The 23,289-nt window shown below is 47.5% G+C and overlaps 1 protein-coding gene across 1 annotated transcript in view; it reads left to right on the top strand.

The window, feature by feature from the left end:
• Positions 1 to 23,289, top strand: part of LMF1 (lipase maturation factor 1) — a gene marked incomplete at its 5' end in the record, with an annotated part of 124,268 nt that overhangs the window by 97,807 nt on the left and 3,172 nt on the right. Inside the window, 4 exons of the mRNA XM_009075225.1 lie at positions 184 to 361; positions 3,172 to 3,325; positions 6,092 to 6,275; positions 16,093 to 16,205. Of these exons, the coding sequence (XP_009073473.1) occupies positions 184 to 361; positions 3,172 to 3,325; positions 6,092 to 6,275; positions 16,093 to 16,205 (629 nt within the window). The remainder of the gene's footprint in view (positions 1 to 183; positions 362 to 3,171; positions 3,326 to 6,091; positions 6,276 to 16,092; positions 16,206 to 23,289) is intronic.

Here is a 23,289-nt window from a genome sequence, read left to right as displayed (position 1 = left end):
CAAGGGCAGAGCTCACGTTGCGAGCTCGGGGATACATTTGGGCTGGAGCCTGGGCAGGGAGGAAAGCTTTGCCATCCTGGAAAATCAACAAAGTCTGTGTTCGGCTGCTAAAACCCATCCCCACACTTTTCTGGTGCGATTTAAGGAGATGAAACAGCTCCTTCTGCCTTCTTTCCCATTCAGGTGCTTCTGATCATAAGTGGGAACCTGAGTTTCCTGAACTGGCTGACCATGGTGCCCAGCATTGCCTGCTTTGATGACGCCAGCCTGGGCTTCCTCTTCAGCTCCCGGCGCGGAGGGGTGAAGGAACGTGCGGCGCAGATGACACTCAAAGAGGCAGATGGAGAAAAGCTTCCCTTGGGTGAGTTATTCCCAGAGGTGGGAAAGTTGGGCAGAGGTGTGTTTGATGTGCTTGGCTCCAAAGCTGTCACCTCCTCTGGAGCAAAGCTGAGGGGGCAGGGAGGGGCCCTGCTCCTCCATGGGGTGGACCTCACGCTGCAGATGGTGACGTGAAGCTGGTGGCTGGTTTGTAAGGGTCTGTGGGGACATTGCCAGGGGGACATTGCTTCTAGGACATGTCCTCTGTGCAGGGCTGGTGTCCACAGCAAGTTCAGGCATCTGCAGCTCTGAAACTTCTGCTCCTGAGAGTCAGTGCTCCTTGCTCTCACCCCAGTGGGCATCAGACTCCCAACTATTTCAAGCAGTGTGGAGCTGCGCAATTTATCTTTTGATTATTATTTTTTATCTTTTTTTAACATTTTGACTACTTGAAGTCAAGGATGAAAGACCCAGTGCCGTTTGAGGTGAGGATTTTGAGTCAAAAGTTGGGTGTGGAAGCAGCTCTCACATTTGCTCTCCTCACTTGCTCTCTTCTCCATGGCACGATGAAGAGAAGGTTCCAGAGAGACCTGCCAACCCCTGCCAGTGCCTAACGGGGCTCCAAGAGAGCTGGAGTGGGACTTCAGGCAAGGGCCTGGAGTGACAGGACAAGGAGGAATGGCTTTCCTCTGACAGAAGGGAAATTTAGGTTGGATTTATGGAAGAAATTCTTGGCTGTGAGGGTGGTGAGGCACTGGCACGGGTTGCTCAGAGAAGCTGTGGCTGCCCCATCCCTGGAAGTGTTCCAGGCCAAGTTGGACAGGGCCTGGAGCAACCTGGGCTAGTGGAAGGAGCAGCTGCTTTTGCCACCACTTGATACTGTGGGCACCATCACAGCAGGGAGTGAGTTCCCCAAAGCAGGGAGGAGGTGAACTGACATTCATTCCATGAACATGGAAAAGCAAACGCAAGGGAGTTTGTAACTGGAAAAAGGGATCAGTGTATCTGGTGTTTCCTTCCAAAGGCAGTTTTCAAGCAACCTTGTTCCAGAAGGTCTCTGCACAAGTAACACTGGGATGTTTTTCATGGTGCTGCATAACAGATGTGGAGTTGTGTTTGTAGCATTTTTATAAACCGCATATAAGCAACAAATTGCCTACAAGATCAACAACAATCACAGATGCTCCTTTTTAAATATACTAAACAGCTGTCAGAAGAATGAGAAATGCCACCAAGACACAGCATCTGTCTCTAGTCCTTTCTCGTCTACCAAGAAACAGCTTGTTAACCAAAAATGTTAGTTCCAGCAAGGCTAACACACAGGTTGCTCCTTTTGGGAAGAGAAGCCACAGGGCTCCTCTCTGTGAAGGCACTCGGTGAGTCACTGTGAGGGCAAGGCAGATCCCTCTTCTGAGGAACTTGCTGTTCTCCAGGGAATCTGACTGAACCAGGGTGTTCCAAGCAAGGAGAACCATCTGTTTGTACCACTCCTTTCCAATATAGATGTGTCTGGGCTGGGCAAAAGGGACAATCCGTAGGGGTGAGGTGTCTGTAATATTGTGGGAGTTTGGATTTCTGCATGCTTTTCTGCTAAGAAGGCAGAGGCTGTTGAGCTGGTGCTGATGGGCTGAGTGCCAAGAGGCTTAGACAAGCCCTCACCCCTGGCTCACCAGAGCAGAAGACAGGATGGTACCCAGCCATGCCCTGCTCATGACCTGATTTTACAAGGCTCTGGCCACATCCTTGAAGTGTGTGTATGATTCCTACTGAGACTTCAATTCCCATCCAGGTCTCATTGGCACATGTCCCATGCTCCTTCCACAAGTTTTGCTCCATCCTTGCCATCTAGTTTATTTTTTCTTGTATTGAACCCCTTTTCTCTATGACTCAGTAGCTGTGACCCCAAGGGCATGACCACATGATGACTGTCACCACCTGCTGAAGTCTGAGCTGTCCATGCATGGCCATGAGCTGAGACTTGAGGAGTCAGGTGGGGACTCTGTGTCTGGACCTGCTCTTTAATTACAGGGTAGGAAGTTCAGCCCATCTAAAAGATGAAAAAATGCCTGACAGCCTCATGCACAGCAGCACAGGGGGTGAGGGAAGGCATCTCCTTCCCAATTCAAATGATTCTCCAGAAATGTTCTCAGACTAAACAATTATTAATAGCTTCTGAGAGAGGTTCAAATAAACATCCCTCTCCTGCAGAGATAAGGGGAAAGCTCCACACAATTGCTTTGAATCTGATCCTTTGGCTGTTAATGTTAAATAAATTGAAAAGGGCCATGAGGGTAGGAGCCCCTCGGGGGTCACCTCTGCTTATTTGTCTGATTGTGTCTGTGTCTGCTCGAACTGGGATCCAGCACAGCCCTGTGCTGCTCCTGCATACCCAGTTCCAAAGCACTGGCAAAGCAGCACACATCTTATCCAGAAAAGATAAGGAATAGAGATTTTGTAAAAGGAAAACCACTCAGGATGGTGAGAGCCTGGGGCAGCAGAAGGAGGCAGGAATGGGGCCACGGGAGCTGGAGGAACTCCACACACAGCAACCAAACCAGGAGGGTGATGGGAGCAAGGTGCAAGTGCCAGCTGTGTTTTTTCCCCTGTATTAAAGCAATGATTAATGTTACATTTTAGACATTTTTCTTCTTAGTCCTTTCTCAGACTATTTAGAGAAAGGCAGATCTCGGGAGCGATAGCGAATGGCCCTTGGCAAGGTCGCAGTGATTACGGTGGAGTTTTGTCGGCTGCTGGGCCAGCACAGGGAGGTCCCACGGGGAGGAGAGAGGGGAGAGCAGAGCCCATCACTGGCACTGAAATCACCTTCCTCTGCTCTGTTTTTGTCCCACACAGGCTGCTACATCCGCAGGGTGGTGAACATCTCCTTCGGCCTCCTGATTGCCTATCTCAGCATCCCAGTTATCCTAAACCTGCTCAACTCCAGACAAGTCATGAACACCTCGTTCAACCCCCTCAGAATAGTCAACACCTACGGAGCTTTCGGAAGGTACATGTGTTTCAGTGGCACATCCTTTAACTCTGCTTCTCTCTCCAGTATTTTCCAAAGCAACATGTTCTGTGTGCCTTAAACTTGAACAGAAATCCTTCCAGCAGCCAGTAGACTTGGAATATCTGTTGCCCACAGAACGCTGTGGATGCCCCATGCCTGGAAGTGTTCAAGACCAGGCTGGATAGAGCTCTGAGCAACCTGGTCTAGTGGAAGGTGTCCCTACCCATGACAGGGGGTGCAACAAACTGATCTTTAAGGTCCTTCCAACCCCAACCATTCCACGATTCTAGGATCTAATTAGGAGAGAGAAGGAAAGAAGGAATAGGTTTCTTCCCCAGTGAATTGCAGTTTATGGAATATCTGTTTTATGAGAACAAAGGAGAAAAGAAGCAGGTTTCTTCCCCCTGAATTACAATTTATGGAATATCTGTTTATGAGACAGAAGGAGAAAAGGAACAGGTTTCTTTCCCACTGAATTACGATTTATTTTCTTTGATCCGCTTTTAGCTCATTCTACCAACGTAACAGATGTAATAGCAGGATGGAAATATCCATAAGAGAGTTCATCCAATGGATAGTCTTCACCATCACCAGCTCACTTTATTTATGGTGAACTTCTCTTCCCCTGCACTCATTCACTCTCCTTCATGTAAATATTCACAGCAGCTATTGGGTAGCAGATTTTAGGCCAATAAAAGGAAGTACTTTTTCCAATGAGTAACTTGGGGAATTCATTGCTACAGGAAACTGTGGAGACAAAAGTATAAATGGCCTCAAAAAAGAACAAGACAAATTGAGAGGACAAGGCCAGCACAGCCTGGCTGCTGCCTTCAGCTCAGGAAATCCCACTTAGGGCTGCAAGGTGGGATGGACAAGGGAAGCATCTCCAGCTGAATTTGGATCTGGGCTGGTTTGGGCTGGGTTTTAAGCATCTGAGTCTGGATTTTCTGGAGATTTAGGCTTAGGTGGCCACAACTGAGCTCAGCATATCAGTTCTCATGTACAGTCCCTTCCAGCCTCTTCGAGCTGGGAAAATGATGAAAAACAGGGCTGCATCATCAGAATGACTTGTTCCAAGGGCAGCAACAGGGCCAGACCTCTCTGAATGGACCTGTTGCTTTGCCACCAACAGGTCATGGTGGCCATGGGGTGTTCCCCAGAGGTCTGAGACTAGGGATGGGATGGACAGCTCTTGGGTTAGTGAGCTCTAGACAAGGTCCCAGAGGAGAATCCAACAGCAAATAAATGTACTTTATAGAAAGGTTGGCTGTTAATGGCCTGACTGAGCGGATGGTGAAGGGGAGGAGCAGGTCTCACCACAAGCACTGGAGATGCAGAGGACACATCAAAAGAATATAATGTTTTCCCCAGTTTTTCAAATAGCAGAGATTTCTGTGGAAAGAAAAAAAGCTAGGAAAAAAAAGTTGTGGAAAATGCCAAAGTTTCTCCTCTTCTTTGAGAGAGGGAGGAATAACCCCTGAACCTCTTTGAAGGCTGAAGTGGTGAAGCTACGGGAGATTGTTTTCTTTGGGTTGTTGTTCTCTTTCTTCTTCAGTCTATGGTTTCTGTTTCAACAGTTACCAGAACCTAAAGAGCATGTGATGAAATGCTGCTGTAGTATGTTTGTAATTCCAGCCTATGTAAACCAATAAAAAGAGGATTGCAGCTTATAATGAATATACGATTATGTGAAACTTGACATATTTTGAATCACACAGTAGGAACATACTTTTATTAGTAATTTGGTGTCCCTGATTTACAGTGTGTTTCTAACCATTGGGCAGCTGGCCACGGCTCATAACTCAGCCCAGTGTATAACATGGAACTTGGCTGGAGAATCCAGAAATCTATTAAATGTAGGTAACAATTATAAGTGGAGACGCACACCATTCCCTGGATTGTGAGCATCTGTCCCTGGAAGCCATGAGGGGAGAAGGTGGAAGCTGTGTGTTTCCAAACTTTCTGTTTCTTAGGTTGGAGGAGGGAGGGACCAAAGTAGAGAAGAATTAAAAGGGTGTTGGGAACTGGACACCTTTGATAGGCAGATTTTGTAGTTCTGTGCTCATTATGGAAATAAGCTCTTCAGAGTAGTGAGTGTCACTGGCAGGTCATCGCAGACCTGATGATGGTGTTTTCATGTGGGCTCTGTGTGGCCTGGAGTCTGCCATCCCCACTGTGCTGCCACCTTGCTGTGCAGAGAGAGTGCAGCTGAACTACAAAGGCTCATGACCTGACACATGACCTGCCTCTGATCTAGAAACACAGACCTATCCATTTCTGTGGGAGTCATCCCTTTGGGCCACAGTCCATCCTTGGACTGGCGCAACTGCAGGGTGATAGAGGGGAGGGCATGGAAGTTGAAGCTTTCCCCATGCTTTGCTGCTGGAGAAAGAAAAGTCTGCTGGACCCACAGGTTCTCTGTAGCATGACCCATCAGTCACCACACCACAGTGGCTCGTGTTCCAGGTTGACTCTCATGAAGCAGCATTTGTAGTTTAGATATCAGGAAGAAATTCTTCCCTGTGAGGGTGCTGAAGCACTGGCACAGGTTGCCCAGAGAAGCTGTGGCTGCTCCATCCCTGGAAGTGTTCAAGGCCAGGTTGGACAGGGATTGGAGCAACCTGGGCTAGTGGAAGGTGTCCTTGCTCACAGCAGGGGATGGAACTGGATGAGCTTTTAATGTCCTTCCAACCCAAACCATTCTGTTATTTTAAGATTTTACATGACTTGATACAAGTGACAATATCATGTTGTATCCCACAGCATTACCAAGGAGAGGACAGAAGTCATCCTTCAGGGAACATCCAGCCTGGATCCCAATGATCCCACTGCTGTCTGGGAGGAGTATGACTTCAAGTGCAAGCCTGGGGACTTGAAGAGGAGGCCGTGCTTCATCTCCCCTTACCACTACCGCCTGGACTGGCTCATGTGGTTTGCTGCCTTCCAGGTATGTGCCTGTGGGTGTTTGGAGACTTGGGTCTTCCTTGACCAGGAAAAGCAAAATATGACTTAACTATGTGTTGGTGTGGCAGGTGAATGTTGGAATCCCTGGCTAAGCTAATTCTGTTAGGAGAAAAGAAAGACAGAAGGTTGTATTCCTAAAGGATTTGTGCTACTAGTGTAATGAAACTCTCGGCAATTTTATGTGAAGTTTTTGTTTCTCAGCACTAACAAGAATCCCCATTGGGGACATTTCTGGAGACACCAGCTCCACTGCCCACCTGCCTACACATGGACATGGGTCCCCCAAAATGTTTTCCTCACGTGGTATCAGCAAACAGGTGACAGCTATAAATTAAGTAAGAGTGGGAAATGTGAAATATTAATTCTTTTACCTTTTTTAACTTATTTTGCAAACTTCATTTGCGTGATACGAGAGCTCGGACTGGGTTTTACAAAACTGAGGCTTTACAGCAATGACATGAGGCAAACCCATTGCAGATTATCCCAGGCTTTTCTCTTTGTTCCTACATCCTCTCCTGGAATATCCTCTTCCCTCTGCCCCAAACTTCTCTGTTTGCTTTCTTTGTGGTATTTTCATTTAGGCGCCTTTCGGATTCCTCAGCAATGACATAACCCTCGCGCTTTGGCTATGGTTTGATATTTACCCTGCTAGTTTGTGTGTGCTGGAATTTCATTTAATCTGCATTAGGTATGCTTACCCCTCAGCAAAATGACAGTGAAGGTTCAAACTCCAGCCAGCAGCAGTGCTCTGTGTTATGGAGAGGTGCAGAGAGTGGATGGGAGCTGGTGTTTAAATTACACTGGATTTGGGGAGGGCTCTGAGCAGAGGAGAAATGCAGCTGACCCAAGCAAAGGTTGCTTCTGAGGTGAGAGAAAGGCTGTTTCCGGGGCAGGAATGTCCTGAAGGTTTTAAAGTACAAAGGGTTCTCAGGTTTAAGATTGGAGGAGGAGAGGGCACAAGCACTGCTGCAGTAGAGGTGAGCATGAGCTGGGCTGTGGAGAGGGATGCTGGGACACCCCAGGTGCTTATGTACCTGGGGAGGAGGAGGAAGAGGAAATAACTCAGCCTCTTTGCATCTTTATTATTAGTGTTTAATTCATTATTATTAGTGTTTAATTCACTGAAAGGTTCTCTCAAGTGTTTCCATTCACCTGGGCATGGAGGGCTGCTAGTGTGATGTTGAGGTGTGTCTACAGCTGCTAATTAGCAGTGATTAGTGTTGTGGGTCTTCTTGCACTGGCAGAAGAAGGGTGCATCCCTTCCATCAGGTGTGTCTGTCATCCCTGGAGTCCATCTGTCACCTCCCACTACAGCAGCACCTTCTGGAAATGGGTCTCTTGCCCCTTCCTGGCCATCCCAGTGTGTGCATCCCACTGCAGCACTCTCACATCCCTCCTGCACCTGGGGACTTCCCCATGGCCCCTCAGTGCACACGGGTCTCCATGGAGCTATTTCAGGGCCTGCTTTGAAAAGGTATTAACAAAAGGTGCAGAAACGAGGAAAAAAAAAGCCTTCTGGAAAGTGAGGATGACTTGTGGAAAAGTGGGAAGGTGAGTCGCCTAGGCACGGCAGCAAGTGTTTTCAGGTCTGGATGTTCAGGCATGTAAATACCTGCTTAAGCATGGAAGTAAATCCCATTTGGAATGGCTCATTGTTGTTTGAACACTGTGAGCTGTATATTTGGTGCCAGCTGTCCTCCCTAGGCAGGCTGGCTGTCTTGCCACAGCCGGAGAAGTCCCTGTCATTTGGGTGTTGTTTAGACTTGAATCTCGCAGAGCTACAGAAAGGATGAGAAACCAGAATTTGAAAGCCCAGAAGAAGTTTGTGAAGCCAGACAAGTTTTGCAAAACCCGTGTGGTAGTTTACAGAGTCCATAAAACCGAGTTACTTTAGCCTCTGGATTAGGTTTAATTTGTTTTTAGAAGTTCTGGATTGTTTCTCTACCACCACTCACCGTCTGCCCCGGCGCTGTGAGCCGGCGGCCATGGGGCTGGTTTTGCAGTTCGTTGGCAGTGGCCAGGTAAGGAGCTGATATATCCAGCTCTGACAGGCTGCAGAAAAGCCAAGGACTTGGGGGAAGGATATTTACCATCCCTTTGTGCTGCTTGTGACAGGTTCCTCTTTGCACCTCATCACCACTTGACATACGACGCCTTCCTGCACTCAGGGTTTCCTGAGAAACTTTCCACCTTGGCTATAGCTGTGGGATTCACTTTGGAGCTCTGGAGCATGGAGCAGCCAGGCCCATGGCATGAGGAGGGGGAGCCACAGGCACAGCCTCAGTGGGGACTGTGAGGAGCAGTGGTCCTGCTCCACTCTGAATCACAGTTTATTAGTTGCTGCCTCTTAATTACCATGCCAGAGTGCCATAATTACATGTAATGTAACATGGCATTATTTTCCAGGAAATAATTTTCATGATGTTAATTTTATTATCTAAATATAATATGCCTTTTCACTTGTTTTCTAAGTCCCCTCTTTGTTGCGTGTGCCTTGACATCCCGAGGGTGCTGCAGCTCTGAACTGAAACCCTTCATTTCGTTCTGGCAGGAACATAACCCATCCAGAAACATGTCTGAGTTGCTTCTTCCTGTCTGCAGAAGGGGAAAAAAAACCCAGGAATGTGCGGAAATCTGTGTGACCCTTTTCAGTTGTTTCTCAGTGCCACCTCAGGCAGGCTCCCCTTGGCTCCATCCCCCTGCTGTGATACCCTGGTCACTGGGGGCAAAGTGGGCTGGTGTGGTGTCACCAAAATAACATATCCATCACTCAGGAGCTGATGTTCAGCTACTCATTGCTGAGGTTGGTCACTCCAGATCACTTACATCCACCAAAACAATTTAAAGCAAGGGCTGAGCCAGTGTAATAAATATTTTTAAGAGGAGCTACTGCCCATAGCAAGGGGGTGGAATGAGATGGTCTTTAAGGTCCCTTCCAACCCAAACTATCCTGGGATTCTGTGATTCTAAGTGAAAGGAACAGCACAATGTGCTCACTGTGTTTGCAGATGCCACCAGGTTGTGAGCCCTGGGGAGAATCATAGAATCCTGGAATGGTTTGCATTGGAAGGGACCTTAAACATCATTCAGTTCCAATCCCCTGCCATGAGGGACACCTTCCACTAGACCAGATTGCACCAAGACCTGTCCAACCTGGCCTTGAACACTTTCAGGGCTGGGGCAGCCACAACCTCCCTGGGCAGTTCCAGTGCCTCTCTACCCTCTGAGAAGGGAGGAAATAAAGGATGAAATGGCATAATATGATTTAATCTCACAAAATTCAGGTTAAGCATTAGGAATAACTTTCCTCCCTTGACACTTTCATGTGTTAGTGCAAAGACATCATGTTTTTACAGAAGCTGGAGACATATTGTCGAAGCTTTGTCTGTCCTCCAGCTACTGTTGCCAACCCTCTTGTGATTATTTGACTTCTCGTTAGTGGTGGCACTTTAGAAGGAGCCCATTTATCGATACCCAGCACTGAGCTATGCTGTGCTGTTGATACTAAGAGCAGCACAATTTTTGGCAGGCTGTGGGTGGATTCAGCATCATTGATAAATACCAACCAGAAAACAAAATATTGCTCATAGTTTTGGGGCTTCGAGTTGGTCAGTTTTGCTGGTAGCAAGATGTCTCAGACTTTACAAAAATCACTTGTTTATCATCCCAAAGGTTTGTTCTTCACCAGTGGCAGCAGTGGAAAAGCCTTCAGTGCCTTGAGTAAGGAAAAATCAAAAGGAAAGCTTTTCCTCTAATTACTATGGCATGAAGGGTATTTATTCTGTTTGGGGCCTGCATTTGGCCAACATGAAGGCACAGTCTTGGTACTTACCAAATGATAACTACTCAAAAATAACAAAGCCATTACTGTCTTCATATTGTTTTTAAAGCTCAGGGTTGTGATGGATTGTACCTTGAAGCTGCTCCAAAAGCCTCTGTATGTAAAACCCAGCACAGAGCAGCACTTGCAGTTCTGGGCCTCTCACAACAAGAAGGACACTGAGGGGCTGGAGTGTGTCCAGGGAAGGGAACAGAGCTGGGGAAGGGTGTACAGAGTCCTATGAGGCTCATCCAAGAGAAAAGGAGGCTCTGAAGAGACCTTCTCACTCTCTGCAACTCCCTGGCAGGATGTTGGAGCCTGGTGGGAGTTAGACTCTGCTCTGAGGTAGCAAGCAACAGGACAAGAGGAAATAGCCTCAAGCTGCACTAAGGGAGGTTCAGGTTGGACATCAGGAGGAATTTCTTGACAGAAAGGGTTATCAAGCATTGGAAGGGGCTTTCCAGAGAGGTGGTGGAGTCATCATCCCTGGACGTGGTCAGGGAATGACTGGACATGGCACTTAGTGATCTGGTCTAGTTGACAAGGTGGTAATGGTCACAGGTTGGACTCAATGATCTCAGAGGTCTTTTCCAGCCTAAATGATTTTGTGTGGTTCTGTGATTTAGGATGCTCTGAGGAGCAATGTGTGTTTTCCAGATATGATGTTGTTTATAAATAATCTTCAGCTGCCTTCCCAAGAGGACAGAGAACCTTCATGAGCAAGATTGATGCTCTGAGGATCACCCCTGGGTGGTAACAGGGAATCATGATAAGACTTTACGTTATCATGCGTGAACTGGAAGAGCTGAGGAAAAGTAACCCCATTTATAGAGGAGGCAGATTAATATTTTTGTGAAATATTTTATTCAAGCTTCTGTTATCTCAGTCTTCCAGCCAGAAGGTGCTTACAGGAAAAACTGCTCAGCAGCAGAATGGAGGAGGAGGTGTGTGTAACGTAATAAAACCTAAACCTCATGCTCACTGTACCCAGCTCAGCCTTTTACATTTCCTTTCTTCCCCCTTCTGAAAACACAGGCCTCAACTCACTTCCATTTTCCATTGCAGCATTTTGGGCCGTGTTCAGCATGGAAGAATTTTATTTTCTTCTTTTAGCTGTGATTAGTTGTCTCCCTGTGAATATGAACAATTCCAAAGCCCCAAGCTGCAGTGAGCCAAGCTGCAGCCTGGCTCATGGGCAGAGTCACCTCCAGCACTAACATTGCCATGGAAGTGCCCAGAATTCCAAATCAGTCTGATAGCCTATCATGCCATGGGCTGTATAAATACAGAGTGAGACCTTGTCCATGCAGGGAATGATTATTGTCTGCAGTGACCATTGTATCTCCCTGTCTAGACTGTTCTGGAACAAAGTGACTGTTCTTTCCCGATACAGAGGTGATACGGGAGCTGTGCCAGGTGTGCTGTTTCCCTGGATAGGTGGGATCTAAGAGCTGGTTCCCAAATTCTTGCCCTGCTCTCTCATACAACCTTTTATTCCTCAGTCTCGACCTGCCTCATTCAGGGAGCAGCTGTTTTCCCAAGGATTTCCCAATAGGATGGCCTGATGCTTTTGGTGCACAAATGTCCATGCTGAGATAGTGGGACAGACCTGCGGAGACATGGCTTGTCCCTTAGTGAATCTAATACAAAGGAAAGGGTGAAATTAGGAAGAATTTGTTCCCTGTGATGGTGCTGAGGCACTGGCACAAGTTGCCCAGAGATGCTGTGGCTGCCCCAACCCTGGAAATGTTCAAGGCCAGGTTGGATGGGGCTTGGAGCAGCCTGAGCTGGTGGAAGGTGTCCCTGCCCATGGGGGGGGGATAGAATGAGATGATCTTTAAGGTCCCTTCCAACCCAAACCATTCTGGGATTCTGTGTGGTTATTTAAAATAATGAGACATGATGCGACCTGACCCTGATCCTTCCTTGATTAAGTTATTTGTGAAGTGAAATAGTAGCAAACAGTGATGAGCTGGAATATTGTAAAATCACAAAGGATTTGCATCAGTTGTGCCCTGTTTGCTGTGCGATTATTTCTCCTGATAGCTCAAGTTCCCTAAACAGCAACAGTTAAGGTGCTTAGCTACAGAAGTGGCAACAGCAGTGTGACTACTGGGTGAAAATACCCAGGACAGTGGAATTCCACTGTTTCATCCCGTGGTAGGTCAGCTGTGACGCAAAAAATGCCCCTTACGCTTTAGCAAGGGAAATGTGAACCTCCCCTGCCTCTCTGTCAGCCACCAACTCCAATGTGAAACCATGCAGGGCTCCCAACCACGTGAAATAATAACACCAGGCTCCTGTGCCAAGTTTCCAGCTGTTTCCACATGTGCATCTCGGCCTTACCTCCTCCCGTGCGCCTGTGCCAGGACCGAGATTCAATAAAATGCCACACTAATCCGCAGTCCTTTTTCATTAAATGACCAATTAAAGCTAGAGGAAAAGGGTTCTTATTATTATTATTTCAGTTGGGAACATGTTCCCTGTAGCGCCAAGTGGGTTTTATATGGATTTTTTGTGATGATAATATTCTCTTTACTTTGTTATCTGCAGAGTTTGGTTGCTACTGTGTCTGCTGCACTCTGGCTCCTCACTGGTGCCTGACTTAGCAGTGATTTGGTTTTAAATTCTGTAAAGTTATTAAATACTTCTGGACACAAGTTAATGTGTTCAAGGTGAGAACACTGTGTTTATATGCTGGAAAAGTGTCTAAGTGGAGACATCAGGGAGTATCAGCAGTTGGAGAGAAGTCTCAGGGCAGTGTTGTGCAGGAGGTGAGGTACCAGGGTGTGCAGTGATGCTCAGCTCCTTGTGCTGGGCCATGTGTGGGTGGAAGAAGGAACAAATCCCCATCTCAAAGTAACATTTGGAGTGAGACTGGCACAGAAAGCCAAGGGGAAGTGTCTGCCTCAGTACAGCATGGGGCTGAAACCCATCAGGAAATAAAAGCTCATGGAGTCTTAACACCTGGTGCCAGGTCCTTTTTGTTCATTCACTCTGATGTACCTGAACTTTGGAGGTTCTGAGTGCTGGTACCAGCTGTAGGGACAGTTAAGAATGATCTGGCTGGAGAGTTCCCTCTCACATTTCTGTGAGTCTGCGCAGAGTGTCCATGAGCCCAGAAATGCTTTGACTTTGAGGTGAGGGCAGGGTCACACTGGGAATCTTCATCTCTACCTGCACTGCCTTGCTCAGTTAGTTGGGGTTTTTGCATCTTTAGGTCCCTTAATTGCTTCTTATGCTGAAACAGAAAGAAAACTCAAATGATAAAGGAGGGAGGTTTGTCCCTTCTTTTGGGGAGCTGCACCTCCCTAGGGTTGACAGTGAGCTGTGGTATATTTTGGCATGCTCCAATCTTATAACAGCAGACTGTGCAGGTCAGTGGTTCCCCAGTAATCCCAGCACAGTTATGGCACGGGTCCTGCATGGCATGTGGGGAGCTGTAGCCCCAATATTTGGAGGGCAGGAGGCAGGTGTGGCAGTCTTGGTCAATGTCCATGTCTTGATGGAGATGGAACAGCCCAGGGAGCCATCACAGTGCAGGGTCAGTCCCCAACTGCTTGTCTTGGTGCTCAGTGAAGATCCAAACCCTAAAGATGACCACATATAATATGTGCATCTATCCTGGCTTTTTAAATTTTTTTTTCTATTAATCCACTGGATGATTCAGTCTCTGACTCTTCTCTTTTGCACACTCAGAGCTGGCAAGAGTGGAGCCCAGCACCAGGTGAATCCCTCTGTCCTAACTGTGCAGACCCTGTTCAGGTCTGGCTCTTGCTAAATCCACATACAGAGGAACCATCACCTTCCCACCCTGTGGTGTGATGCTTCCCTGGATGCAGCCCAGATCTCCTGGACTCTTTTTTTTCCCTCCCTTTGCCACCATATCACTTTACAGAGTAATGAGTTAAGCAGTGCAGTCGTTAGCTCCGTGCTCCCGGCGTCCAGCGATATCCAAGCCCTCATGCAGGGGATGTGGGGGGCTGCACTGGGTGGAAATTTCTCACCACAGACTTTGCTGGGGCCAGACATGTTGTAAATTTTATAGAAAAACACTTTACAGACCAGAAGTCCAACTCTTGTGTGCATGGAGCTGCTAATTAACAATTTGGAGACCATGTGAGCTGATTCCATCACAGAGCCTCATGGTTCTGAATCAGCCTTTGAAGTTTTGGGAGCCTCCAGCCAGCTCTAGCCCAGGGAGACTGGTCACTCCTGTTTCTATTGCCCTGTTTCTCCCTACCTTGCACACAGGACTCCTAAAACCTCCCAGGCCCTACTAGAAATAGTACTTTAAATCATACCGACCACTTGTGAAAGGGACGTCCAGGGAGGCACAGGATGCTGAAGAACTGACTCGTGATATTTGATCACTGTAATTGCTGTCACACCTCTGGGGAGGTCCACAACCATGGATTCCTCAGGCTGCAAGTCTCAGGGTGGCACTCACCCTCCCAAATCCCAGCCTGTGTCAAGCATCTCTGGCATCACAGAACCACCAAAGGGCACAGAGTCTTGTCATGAGTAATCCCATAATGACACAACTGGGCCTTTGACAGGGATGGTGCCAACTCTCCCTGCAGCTTTTTGTGAGATTTGCAAGGTCTGTGTTAAACATCTCTTGGCTCCAAGTCTCACCATCCTCCCAGACTGCTGCATCAGGGCCATGGTGGCCTCGTTCTGTGGGGACTGAGGTTGTCTTGTCTCTCCTTGAGAGCTGTCACCACCTCCTCTGTGTCAGGAGATGGGAGACAGGGGGTGGCACAGGGGGAGAGAGGGATGCACTGGAGGTTGAACTTGGGGGTGGCAGAGCACAGCACAGGGCTGGTGGTGCTGAGAAGCATCCTTAGCTCCATCACCCATCCATGCTGGTGGTGCAGCTGGGACAGAAGGGAGAGTAATCATTTTTACAAAGCTGTTGGCTTAAATAACTGTGGTTTTCCTCTAAACTGTGATGAGCACAGGTCAGAAACCCTACGAGGTAGAGCTGCCCTCGATGGGCCTTTCCACCAGAGTTTGGTGTTTTCCATGTCCTTTCTCTCCTGTTTCCCTTAGCAACGGAAATAACAAACTTTGCCATTAGAACAGATTTGCAGAGTAGCTTTGCCTCAGTGTTCTGTCTTAGTCACAGTCCTGCAGGTACAGCTCCTGGGTTTTGCTTTCCCACAGTGTCCCCTACTGCTTGGACTCAAAAATCCAGTTAGGAGCACATTGAAAGAGGAAAAAAAGAAGAGGAGGGAAATAAAGAAATCTTAGTGAAGTACAAGGCACAAAAAATCACCCAGAAGGAGAAATACTTTTTATGGAGCTTCAGCAAAGAGCAGGAGATGCATGGATTCCTGGAGGGAGGTAAATCATACAATCAGAGAATATCTCAAGTCGGAAGGGATCATAAGGATCATCAAGTCTAACTCCCTCCCTGCTTCTCACCTAAATGCAGAGTCAAGCTCTGCCACTGCAGCTTGGGCTGTAGGTCCCAGCGCTGTTCCTGTCAGTGGCTCCATGAGGAGGGATGTAAAGAGGATGGGTCACGTGGAAAGAAATAAAGAGGAGAGGAATCAGGAATAGAGGAGGCACTTTCTTCTGTTTTCCCTTGGATAGCACAACAGGGGAGAGCAACCTGGTTAAAGATGGTGGCTGGATTGTCCTTTCAAGGGTGCTGTCACTGTTCCCCTGTGGAGTTTGATTATTTAAATTAAATATTTGGGGGACAGAATTGTCAAGAACACTCCAACCATGTTAGAGGTGAGCGAAACTCGGTGAAGCTCTCCCTGCTCCCCACAATTGCCAGAGGCTTGGTCTAGACCTCGAGGTGTTGGATCCCATGGGATGTTAACTGAAACAATGGAAAATTCATTGTTTGCCACCCAAGTCTGTTGAAATCTCCCCCCAAGGACCACACAGAAGTCTTTAATGCTGATGACACTCCAGGACAAACACAGCCGTGCCTAACAGTTATATTTCTTATTCCTTCCCCAAGACCTATGAGCAGAATGAATGGATAATCCACTTGGCTGGAAAGCTGCTGGCCCAGGATGAAGACACCTTGTCCCTGATGGCAACAAACCCATTCACAGGCAAAGCACCTCCACGGTAAGCTTGGAGTTATCCCAAGGGAGCTGGGAGCACCCAAGCTCCACGTTGTTCCCATCTTGGACGTGCATGGGTAGTTTCTGATGGTGGCTGGGGTTTGTGTTTGATGAAATCCAGGTGATCTTTAAATAGGGTGGGTTTGATATGAGGACACCAAGGTGCTGTCAGCACTGAGAACACAGGGACCCTTTGGATGAGCCCATTCCCAGGCAGGTCCATGTCAGGTCAGTGTTGCTTCTCTTGGCCAGAAACAATGATTTCTGTTGCGGTTTCCTGCCCATCAGCTTTAGATTTTTTGCCACGGTCACTTTGTGAGCTCAGATCAAAACCCACCGTTTCTATGGACCTCCTGAGGTGTTTCAAAGACAAAACAGCCCTGCAGAAATGGTTGGTTTTGTGGACACTTGTCTTGGAATTGTTTGTGTTTTCAAGGAAGAGACAAAGCAAACATCAGCCAGGGAAAGGCACAGATGAAAACTCTAAGGTTTTATACAAAAGATTTTTCACAAAAGGTCTGTTTTGTTGGTGGAGTTATTTTTAGCTGAGAAAACATTTTTGGGGCATTTTGGATCAACTCAAGTAATATTATGCTCTTGCTAATATTTTCCATTTGAGGCTCTTAGGATGCACTGCAAACAGGGATGAAGGTTCAGAGCACTGTGTGGAATGAACTTCCCCTTGAACCCTACAGATGTTTTTTGGCTTTAGGACAGTGCATCCCCCAAACCTTCTGAGTAGAGATTCCTTTTCCAGCTGAGGCACTGAGAGCTTCCACCTTTTACCAAAGTGCTTCCTCTGAGGTTTATACGTCCCAAGATGGTAAAAATCATAGAATCCTGGAATGTTTTGAGTTGGAAGGGATGTTAAAGACCATCTAGTTCCACCCCCTGCCATGGGCAGGGACACCTTCCACTTGCCCAGGTTGCTCCAAGCCCCATCCAACCTGGCCTTGAACACTGCCAGGGATGGGGCAGCCCCAGCTTGTCTGGACAACCTGTGCCAGTGCCTCAGCACTCGGGAAGGGAAGAATTTCTTCCAATATCCTATCTAACCCTGCCCTCTGTGGTCTAGGGGAAGGTTTCCCTGCCTCTGGCAGGGGCTGGAATGAGATGATCTTCAAGGACCCTTCCAACCCAACCCATTCTGGGATTCTACAGCTCTGTGGGATTCTGGCATCATGTGCAAGGCTGAGCCCGAGAACCTGTGTCGCATCAGCTCCATCTCGAGTAGATTTATCACCCCAGCGTCACCAAACATCCCTCATGTCCCCAAGGCTCAGTGCCATCAATTCCCTGATTGTTATTCATTACAGGGTGTTCCTCTGCATTGCCTTTTTAATTAAAATCCCACAAAAATACAAGAAAGTAAGTAATTCCTGAGTGCTGGCTGACCCCAGGGGGCTTCAGCAGAACCTGGGACCTTCAGACACTGAGTCACCAGGTTGAAATACTGTCCCCTGGTGCCAGCAGCCAGAAGCTGTGACCATATGGTGGCTGCTGGAAGTAAATGGTTCTGTGGCTCATGGAGCAACAGAAGCAGTTTATAATCCCAGAGCTGTTTATGACCACGTGTCCCCCAGTGCCATAAACGTGGCTCCTGGTCTGTGACTGAGGCTGGAAACAAGACATCAGAGCAGATTAAAAATCAGGACAATGTCCATCACCTCTTGCTCTCTGAGATGGGCTGTGTCTCTTCTCTGCTTTCTGGCATCAGTGGTGTTAAAAAATATTAATTAAAATCAAGTCAGAAACTCTTTTCAAATGGAAATAATGAAGTGGGATGTGGCTGGGATAACACTATCTTGCTCCAGGTGGTGAATAGAGGGATTTTTACTGCATTGTGTAACAGGTGAGGAAGTAAGACCTTCAGGAACTTAAAGCAAATCTAAAAGCAAGTCTTTTTCTTCGTTAGTTTTTATAGGCTAATGATTTCAGAACAGACAGAGGAATACAGAAATGTCCAGTAGGTAATTCCACAGCAGTATGGATGCTGTGCTGAGCACACAGTGCTGTAGATTTGTTCAACTGGGTCTTAATTCATGTGTTCCCTTGTTTTACCCAAAGCACAGCCTCTGTTTTCACTCCTTAGCAGGGAGTTTATGGTAGGAAAAGCTCAGGATCCAGCATGTGTTTATGTGTCAGCTGCCTTGGCTCTGCCACTAGCTCTGCATTAAAACTTATCCATGGATCTAGTATAGTTTTGGGTGGTGTAAAATAAAAATAACCATTTGCAAATGCTGATCTGGGCTCAGACTAAAGCCCAATACCTGTCAGGATCCCAGGCAGTGGGTCACATTTGAGGTCTTGGAGAGCCAAATTCACCTGCCACATAGGCACCATCTGGTGGAGTCCTGAGCAGCCTGGTCTAGTGGAAGGTCTCTCTGCCCCTGGCAGGAGATGGAACTGGATCAGCTTTAACATCCTTTCCAACCCAGACCCTTCCATGATTCTGTGATTCTATGAGCTGGATTTTTATCCAGGTTGAGGGCAAGGGCTGAGGATGCAGGTGGGTGCTTACAGCTGGGGTGGTGGTATAATCCACACACACAGGATCCTCCTGCACCCAGGGCACAACTCCAGGCACATTCCTATCAGAGAACCATGGCCAAACCCCAAGTGACTGATCTGCACCATCTAATCTGGGTGTAAGAAGATTAGATTGGCTATTAGGAAAAAATTTCTTTATGGAAAGAGTCGTCCAGCCCTGGCACAGGCTGCCCAGGGCAGTGGTGGAATCACCATCCCTGTAGGGATTTAAAAGCCCTGGGGATGTGGCACCTGGGGATGTGGTTAATGGTGGCATTGGCAGTGCTGGTGGAATGGTTGGAGTCGATGGTCTCAGAGGGCTTTTCCAACTTTTCCATGATTCTATGAAGAGGCACTTAGCAGGATGCTTACTTTTTTAATCAAGACCCTTAGCAATCCTTACCTGGAGCAGCATCCTCAGCGCTGACAGCAGCCATCGCCTTTGTGTTATTATCTCTTTTCAGCTGTGAACAAAAACCTTAAATTTGAGCCTCAGCAGCAACACCTGGAAAGAAAAGAGACTTGAGGGTGGCTGTAACTCCAGTGGTTTCTAAAGGGCAACCCTGTGCCCTCACCCATGCTCCAGAGCCCACTGGTGGCTGCTGCCAACCTTGGGGATCCCTTCATTCCCACCATGGCCTGGATCCCTGCAGTAGCTGGGTGGAAAAGCCCCTAATTTTCCTACCATATTCCCCCCTCCCTCCACTCTAAAGGGAATTTTGAGACTTAATTATTTTCATTCCCTGCTAGACTAAATAATTAGGGGAAGGGACTGTTTTCCATAAGAACCTTACGCTCCATCCTCCACGGAGTTTGTTCTGTTAATGGAAACTCTACACCTTAAATAGCCAAGGGACTTTCAAAATGAGTTAATGCCTTCGAAATGAAATTTCGGAGACCAAAGTTTGTAGGTTTCTTTACAACTCAAGAAATTATAGTATTTTTTCAAGTGTGATAAACTTAAAATGAGAAACAGGTGACTGATTAAAAATGAGGGTATTGTTGAGCGCTCGGCCAGGCTGAGTGTGAAGCTGGACTTCAAGCCCAGTGATGTTTGGGGAATGTGGATTTACAAAATATCCTGGTGCAGTGGATAGTTCATAAAACAGCAGCCATCATAAATCTGAACGGGAGGGCTTTGGCTGAGGAATTAATAAGTGTTTAACACACCGTCATGGAAACAGGCTGCAGTGAGAAAAGAAAACAGAAATCAGGTTTTGCCTGTAGGAGGGGAAAAAAACCCCATTTTTTAAATTTTGACCTGAAGTGTTTGTTGTCTCTGATATTAAATCATGTTCACTTTAGGACTTTTATTCCAATTATAGTAGCACTTTGTTGAAAAAGCCTCAACATGTATGTGAAGACTTGGATCAGTCATGATGGTGTTAGTGAGGGAGGTGGTGCTTGCCTTTGGATGCTCCCTGGCTACAGGAGCACAACAAGAATTTGGGATTCTTTTTTTATTTACTTGTCCATTTATTTTCCATTTGTGCCACAGTTACTTGGGGCATGTTGAACTGGATTTCCAGGCTGTGTAGGTCACCAGACCCTAGCAGAAGGTGTGTAGGTTCTTTCCTGTGGGATCTATGGAGACACAGTCCAAGTGATGAGAAGAGCTTCGTCATATTTGCACATCGTAGAAGCGACTTTGGGGGTTGCCCCCCCAAAAAAAGGGTAAAGGTAATTTTGTAGGTGTTGAGAGCAGTGCAGAGAGCAGGCAGGGATGGGAGTTACTGGAAAATCTGGGCATTACTGGGACACAGGAAATGACATCTCTGTGGGGGTGCAAGGTTGCTCCCAAAACATCTTTAGAGGAGACAGGAGCAGTCCTGATGGGCATGGGATGCTCTGTGGGGATGTGAGTCCTTCAGGGTTTGAATTTGGCTTTGCTGAACCCTAGGTGCCTACTCTTCCCCCAAGGCATTTCCCTGCCAGGACTACTCTCCCTCCCAGTACCTGTGTGGTCCTGCAAGGAGAGAATGTAAGGGATGTAAATTCACAGAGCCCCCAACACCTCTGCCATGAGTGCTGTTGTCTTCTGCCCAAAGTGCAATATTTTGTGTGGTTTTCCCACTGAAAAGCGGCTTTGTCAGCAATGAAACTGTCCTGGGAGGTGACAGGATCCTCAGAGGTGGAAAAGTATACATCTTTTGGTCCTTTTCATTGCTTTTTGCCATGGTGACATGTTTTCTTGCAGTTTGTTTCTTCTTCCCCATGTACCAGAATTTAAAAGAAAACCTTTAATTTATCAGCACCATTATAATGTTGGATATTATCAGAATGAAATTATTCCATGGTCCTGAAGGGAAGTTTAAGGGATTTTCTTTTGGTGAAAGCAACCTCAGTATTTCAACATGAGGGAAGGCAGAGCTTGTCTCAAAATGTCAGGATTTCCCCCAGGGTGGGAAATCTGGTTTCCAGCCACCTCTGGTAGCCATGGGGCAGCTTCACTGTGGTCAGGACAGCATCACATGTCCTGTGGCCATGGGATCTACCTTCCTTGGTGAGGTCAACTCCTGGCTCCATCAGGAGCCAAGTTTCTTTCCCCTATGGTTTGCTCTGCCCTCAGTATTGACCCACTCTCTGAACTTCCCCTTCCAAGATGCCTATGGAGGGAAAACCTGACTTTGCCACCTCCCAAAGGAGTTTTGAGGATAAACTTCCCATGGGATGCTTTGCCTCTGCAGGGCCAGACCTTGCAGGAGCCTTGGAGTCAGCAGCGTTGAAAAACAACTCATAAAACTGCCCTTACTCTGCAAACTTGGGCCATGATGAATTTATGATCCCTCCACTAACAGGGCAAGAACGAGCAAGGAAGCGATGATGGAGGCTCTGTTACTGTAATGAATTTGTACTTTCCACCACCACTTGCTTCCTGATTTACAACGGAGCAGGGAACCTCAAGATAAAAGAAAAACAACCAAAAGAACCCTCACCTCACCAAACCCAAAAGACGCCTCATGTTTTGGTTTCTTTCTTCCCTCTCCCACCCTGCCTTGCCCTGTCAGGCCATTAATTCTAACAGAAACCACCAGCTCTGTTTTTTTCCCTCAAACCCCTCAGCTGTTGCAGGGAGACAGCTGCACCCTCTGGAACTAATTACAGCTGTCTGGGAGATTTAGTCCTCCATCCCAACAACTCCAATATTGCTGCTAATTTTTAACACATACAGTTGGAAGATGTCATAATAGGCTGATATACGATCGAATCTTAAAAGTGCTACGGCACAGCTGCTACTGGGCATCTGCTGCGGGAATATATTGATTTAAAAAAATAATGCTTAGTATTTTTAGCCTTTCTGCCCTCCCCGGGGCTGTGATCTTGCCTGATCCAGGTGGGGATGGAGAGTGGGTGCTTGCCTAGATGGGTGGTGGCAGAGGGGTCCTCTGGATGGCTTGGTGCTCCTCCCTCTTCCATCAGCACTGTCGCTCTCCCAGTGACACTGTTGGGCTAAGAAGTTGCCCAAGGGGCCCTCCTGTCCCTTTTCCTTGTTGCTGTCATAGCAAAGAGGGTTTCCCATCTCCTGAAGGACCTTTAAAGGACATCTAGTCCAACTGCCTGCAGTGGTCAGGGACACCTTCCACAGGTTGCTCCAAGTCCCTGGCCCTGGCCAGCCTTTGCCAGCACCTCACCATCCTCTCAGGGGAGAGTTTCCTCCCAATACCCAGTCTATATCCATCCTCCTTCAGTTTAAAACAATTTTTCAGTGATAGCTGGTGCCTGTTGCTTCCCAAGGAACCAGAGGGAGCTGCTAGCTTGTGTTGTCTTGGTAAATCCAAGGAAGCTGCTTGCAGCCAAGATCTTAATTCCTAACCTGTCTGTCTCCTCTGACCCATGAGTTTTGCTCATCCTTCTCCAAGCCCAAGTGATCACCTGGATGTCAGACTCCTATTAATGCAGATGAGATCAGATAGTTCCTTCAGGACCTTCCTGAAGATGTTCCCACTTTTCCAGAGCAGCAAGCAAGGTTCATGCAGGGTCAGTCTCCTGTGCCAGAGTGGGCTTTGAAACCTGTGGATCCCTTCCACCAACCAGAAGGTCTTTGTGTGAGCACCAAAATTGCACAAAACACAAGCACTTGCTGCTGAGGTGATGTGTTGTGGTTTCTTGGCCTGCAGGTGGCCATGCAGTGCATGTCTTACCTGAGTTACAAGCTGTCCTGAGCTCCAGGAGATGCTTGTAAACTCTGTGAGCCTTAAAATGATGGACTCTGGGGTGTTACTGCTTAACCTGTTAGTGCAGGAGCACGTTCATTCCCTGAATCCCAGGAGGAGGGAGTGGGACCAGCGAGGCAGTGCTGGAGGAGTTGGCAAATCCTGTAACTTCAGGACTGAGGCACCCAAGTAGGTTATAAATACTGGGAGAGCTTGTAAACTCGATGAGCCCTGAAATGAGGGGCTCCAGTGAGTATTAAACTCTGCAGCTTTTACATCATGAGCCTTGCAAGGAAATATTCCCATGGGTTCCGGGTTTTCCACCTTTCTCCCACTGCCCCTAACCCTGGGAAGGACAGAGAGGACGGACAGTGCTGGGTGTGGTTGTTGCAGCTGTGTTTGAAA

This window comes from Acanthisitta chloris, unplaced genomic scaffold, assembly GCF_000695815.1.
Source record: "Acanthisitta chloris isolate BGI_N310 unplaced genomic scaffold, ASM69581v1 scaffold500, whole genome shotgun sequence".
Taxonomy (NCBI): domain Eukaryota; kingdom Metazoa; phylum Chordata; class Aves; order Passeriformes; family Acanthisittidae; genus Acanthisitta; species Acanthisitta chloris.
The sequence above is the reverse complement of the archived record's forward strand: the minus strand, read 5'-3'. Positions and strand labels throughout refer to the sequence as shown.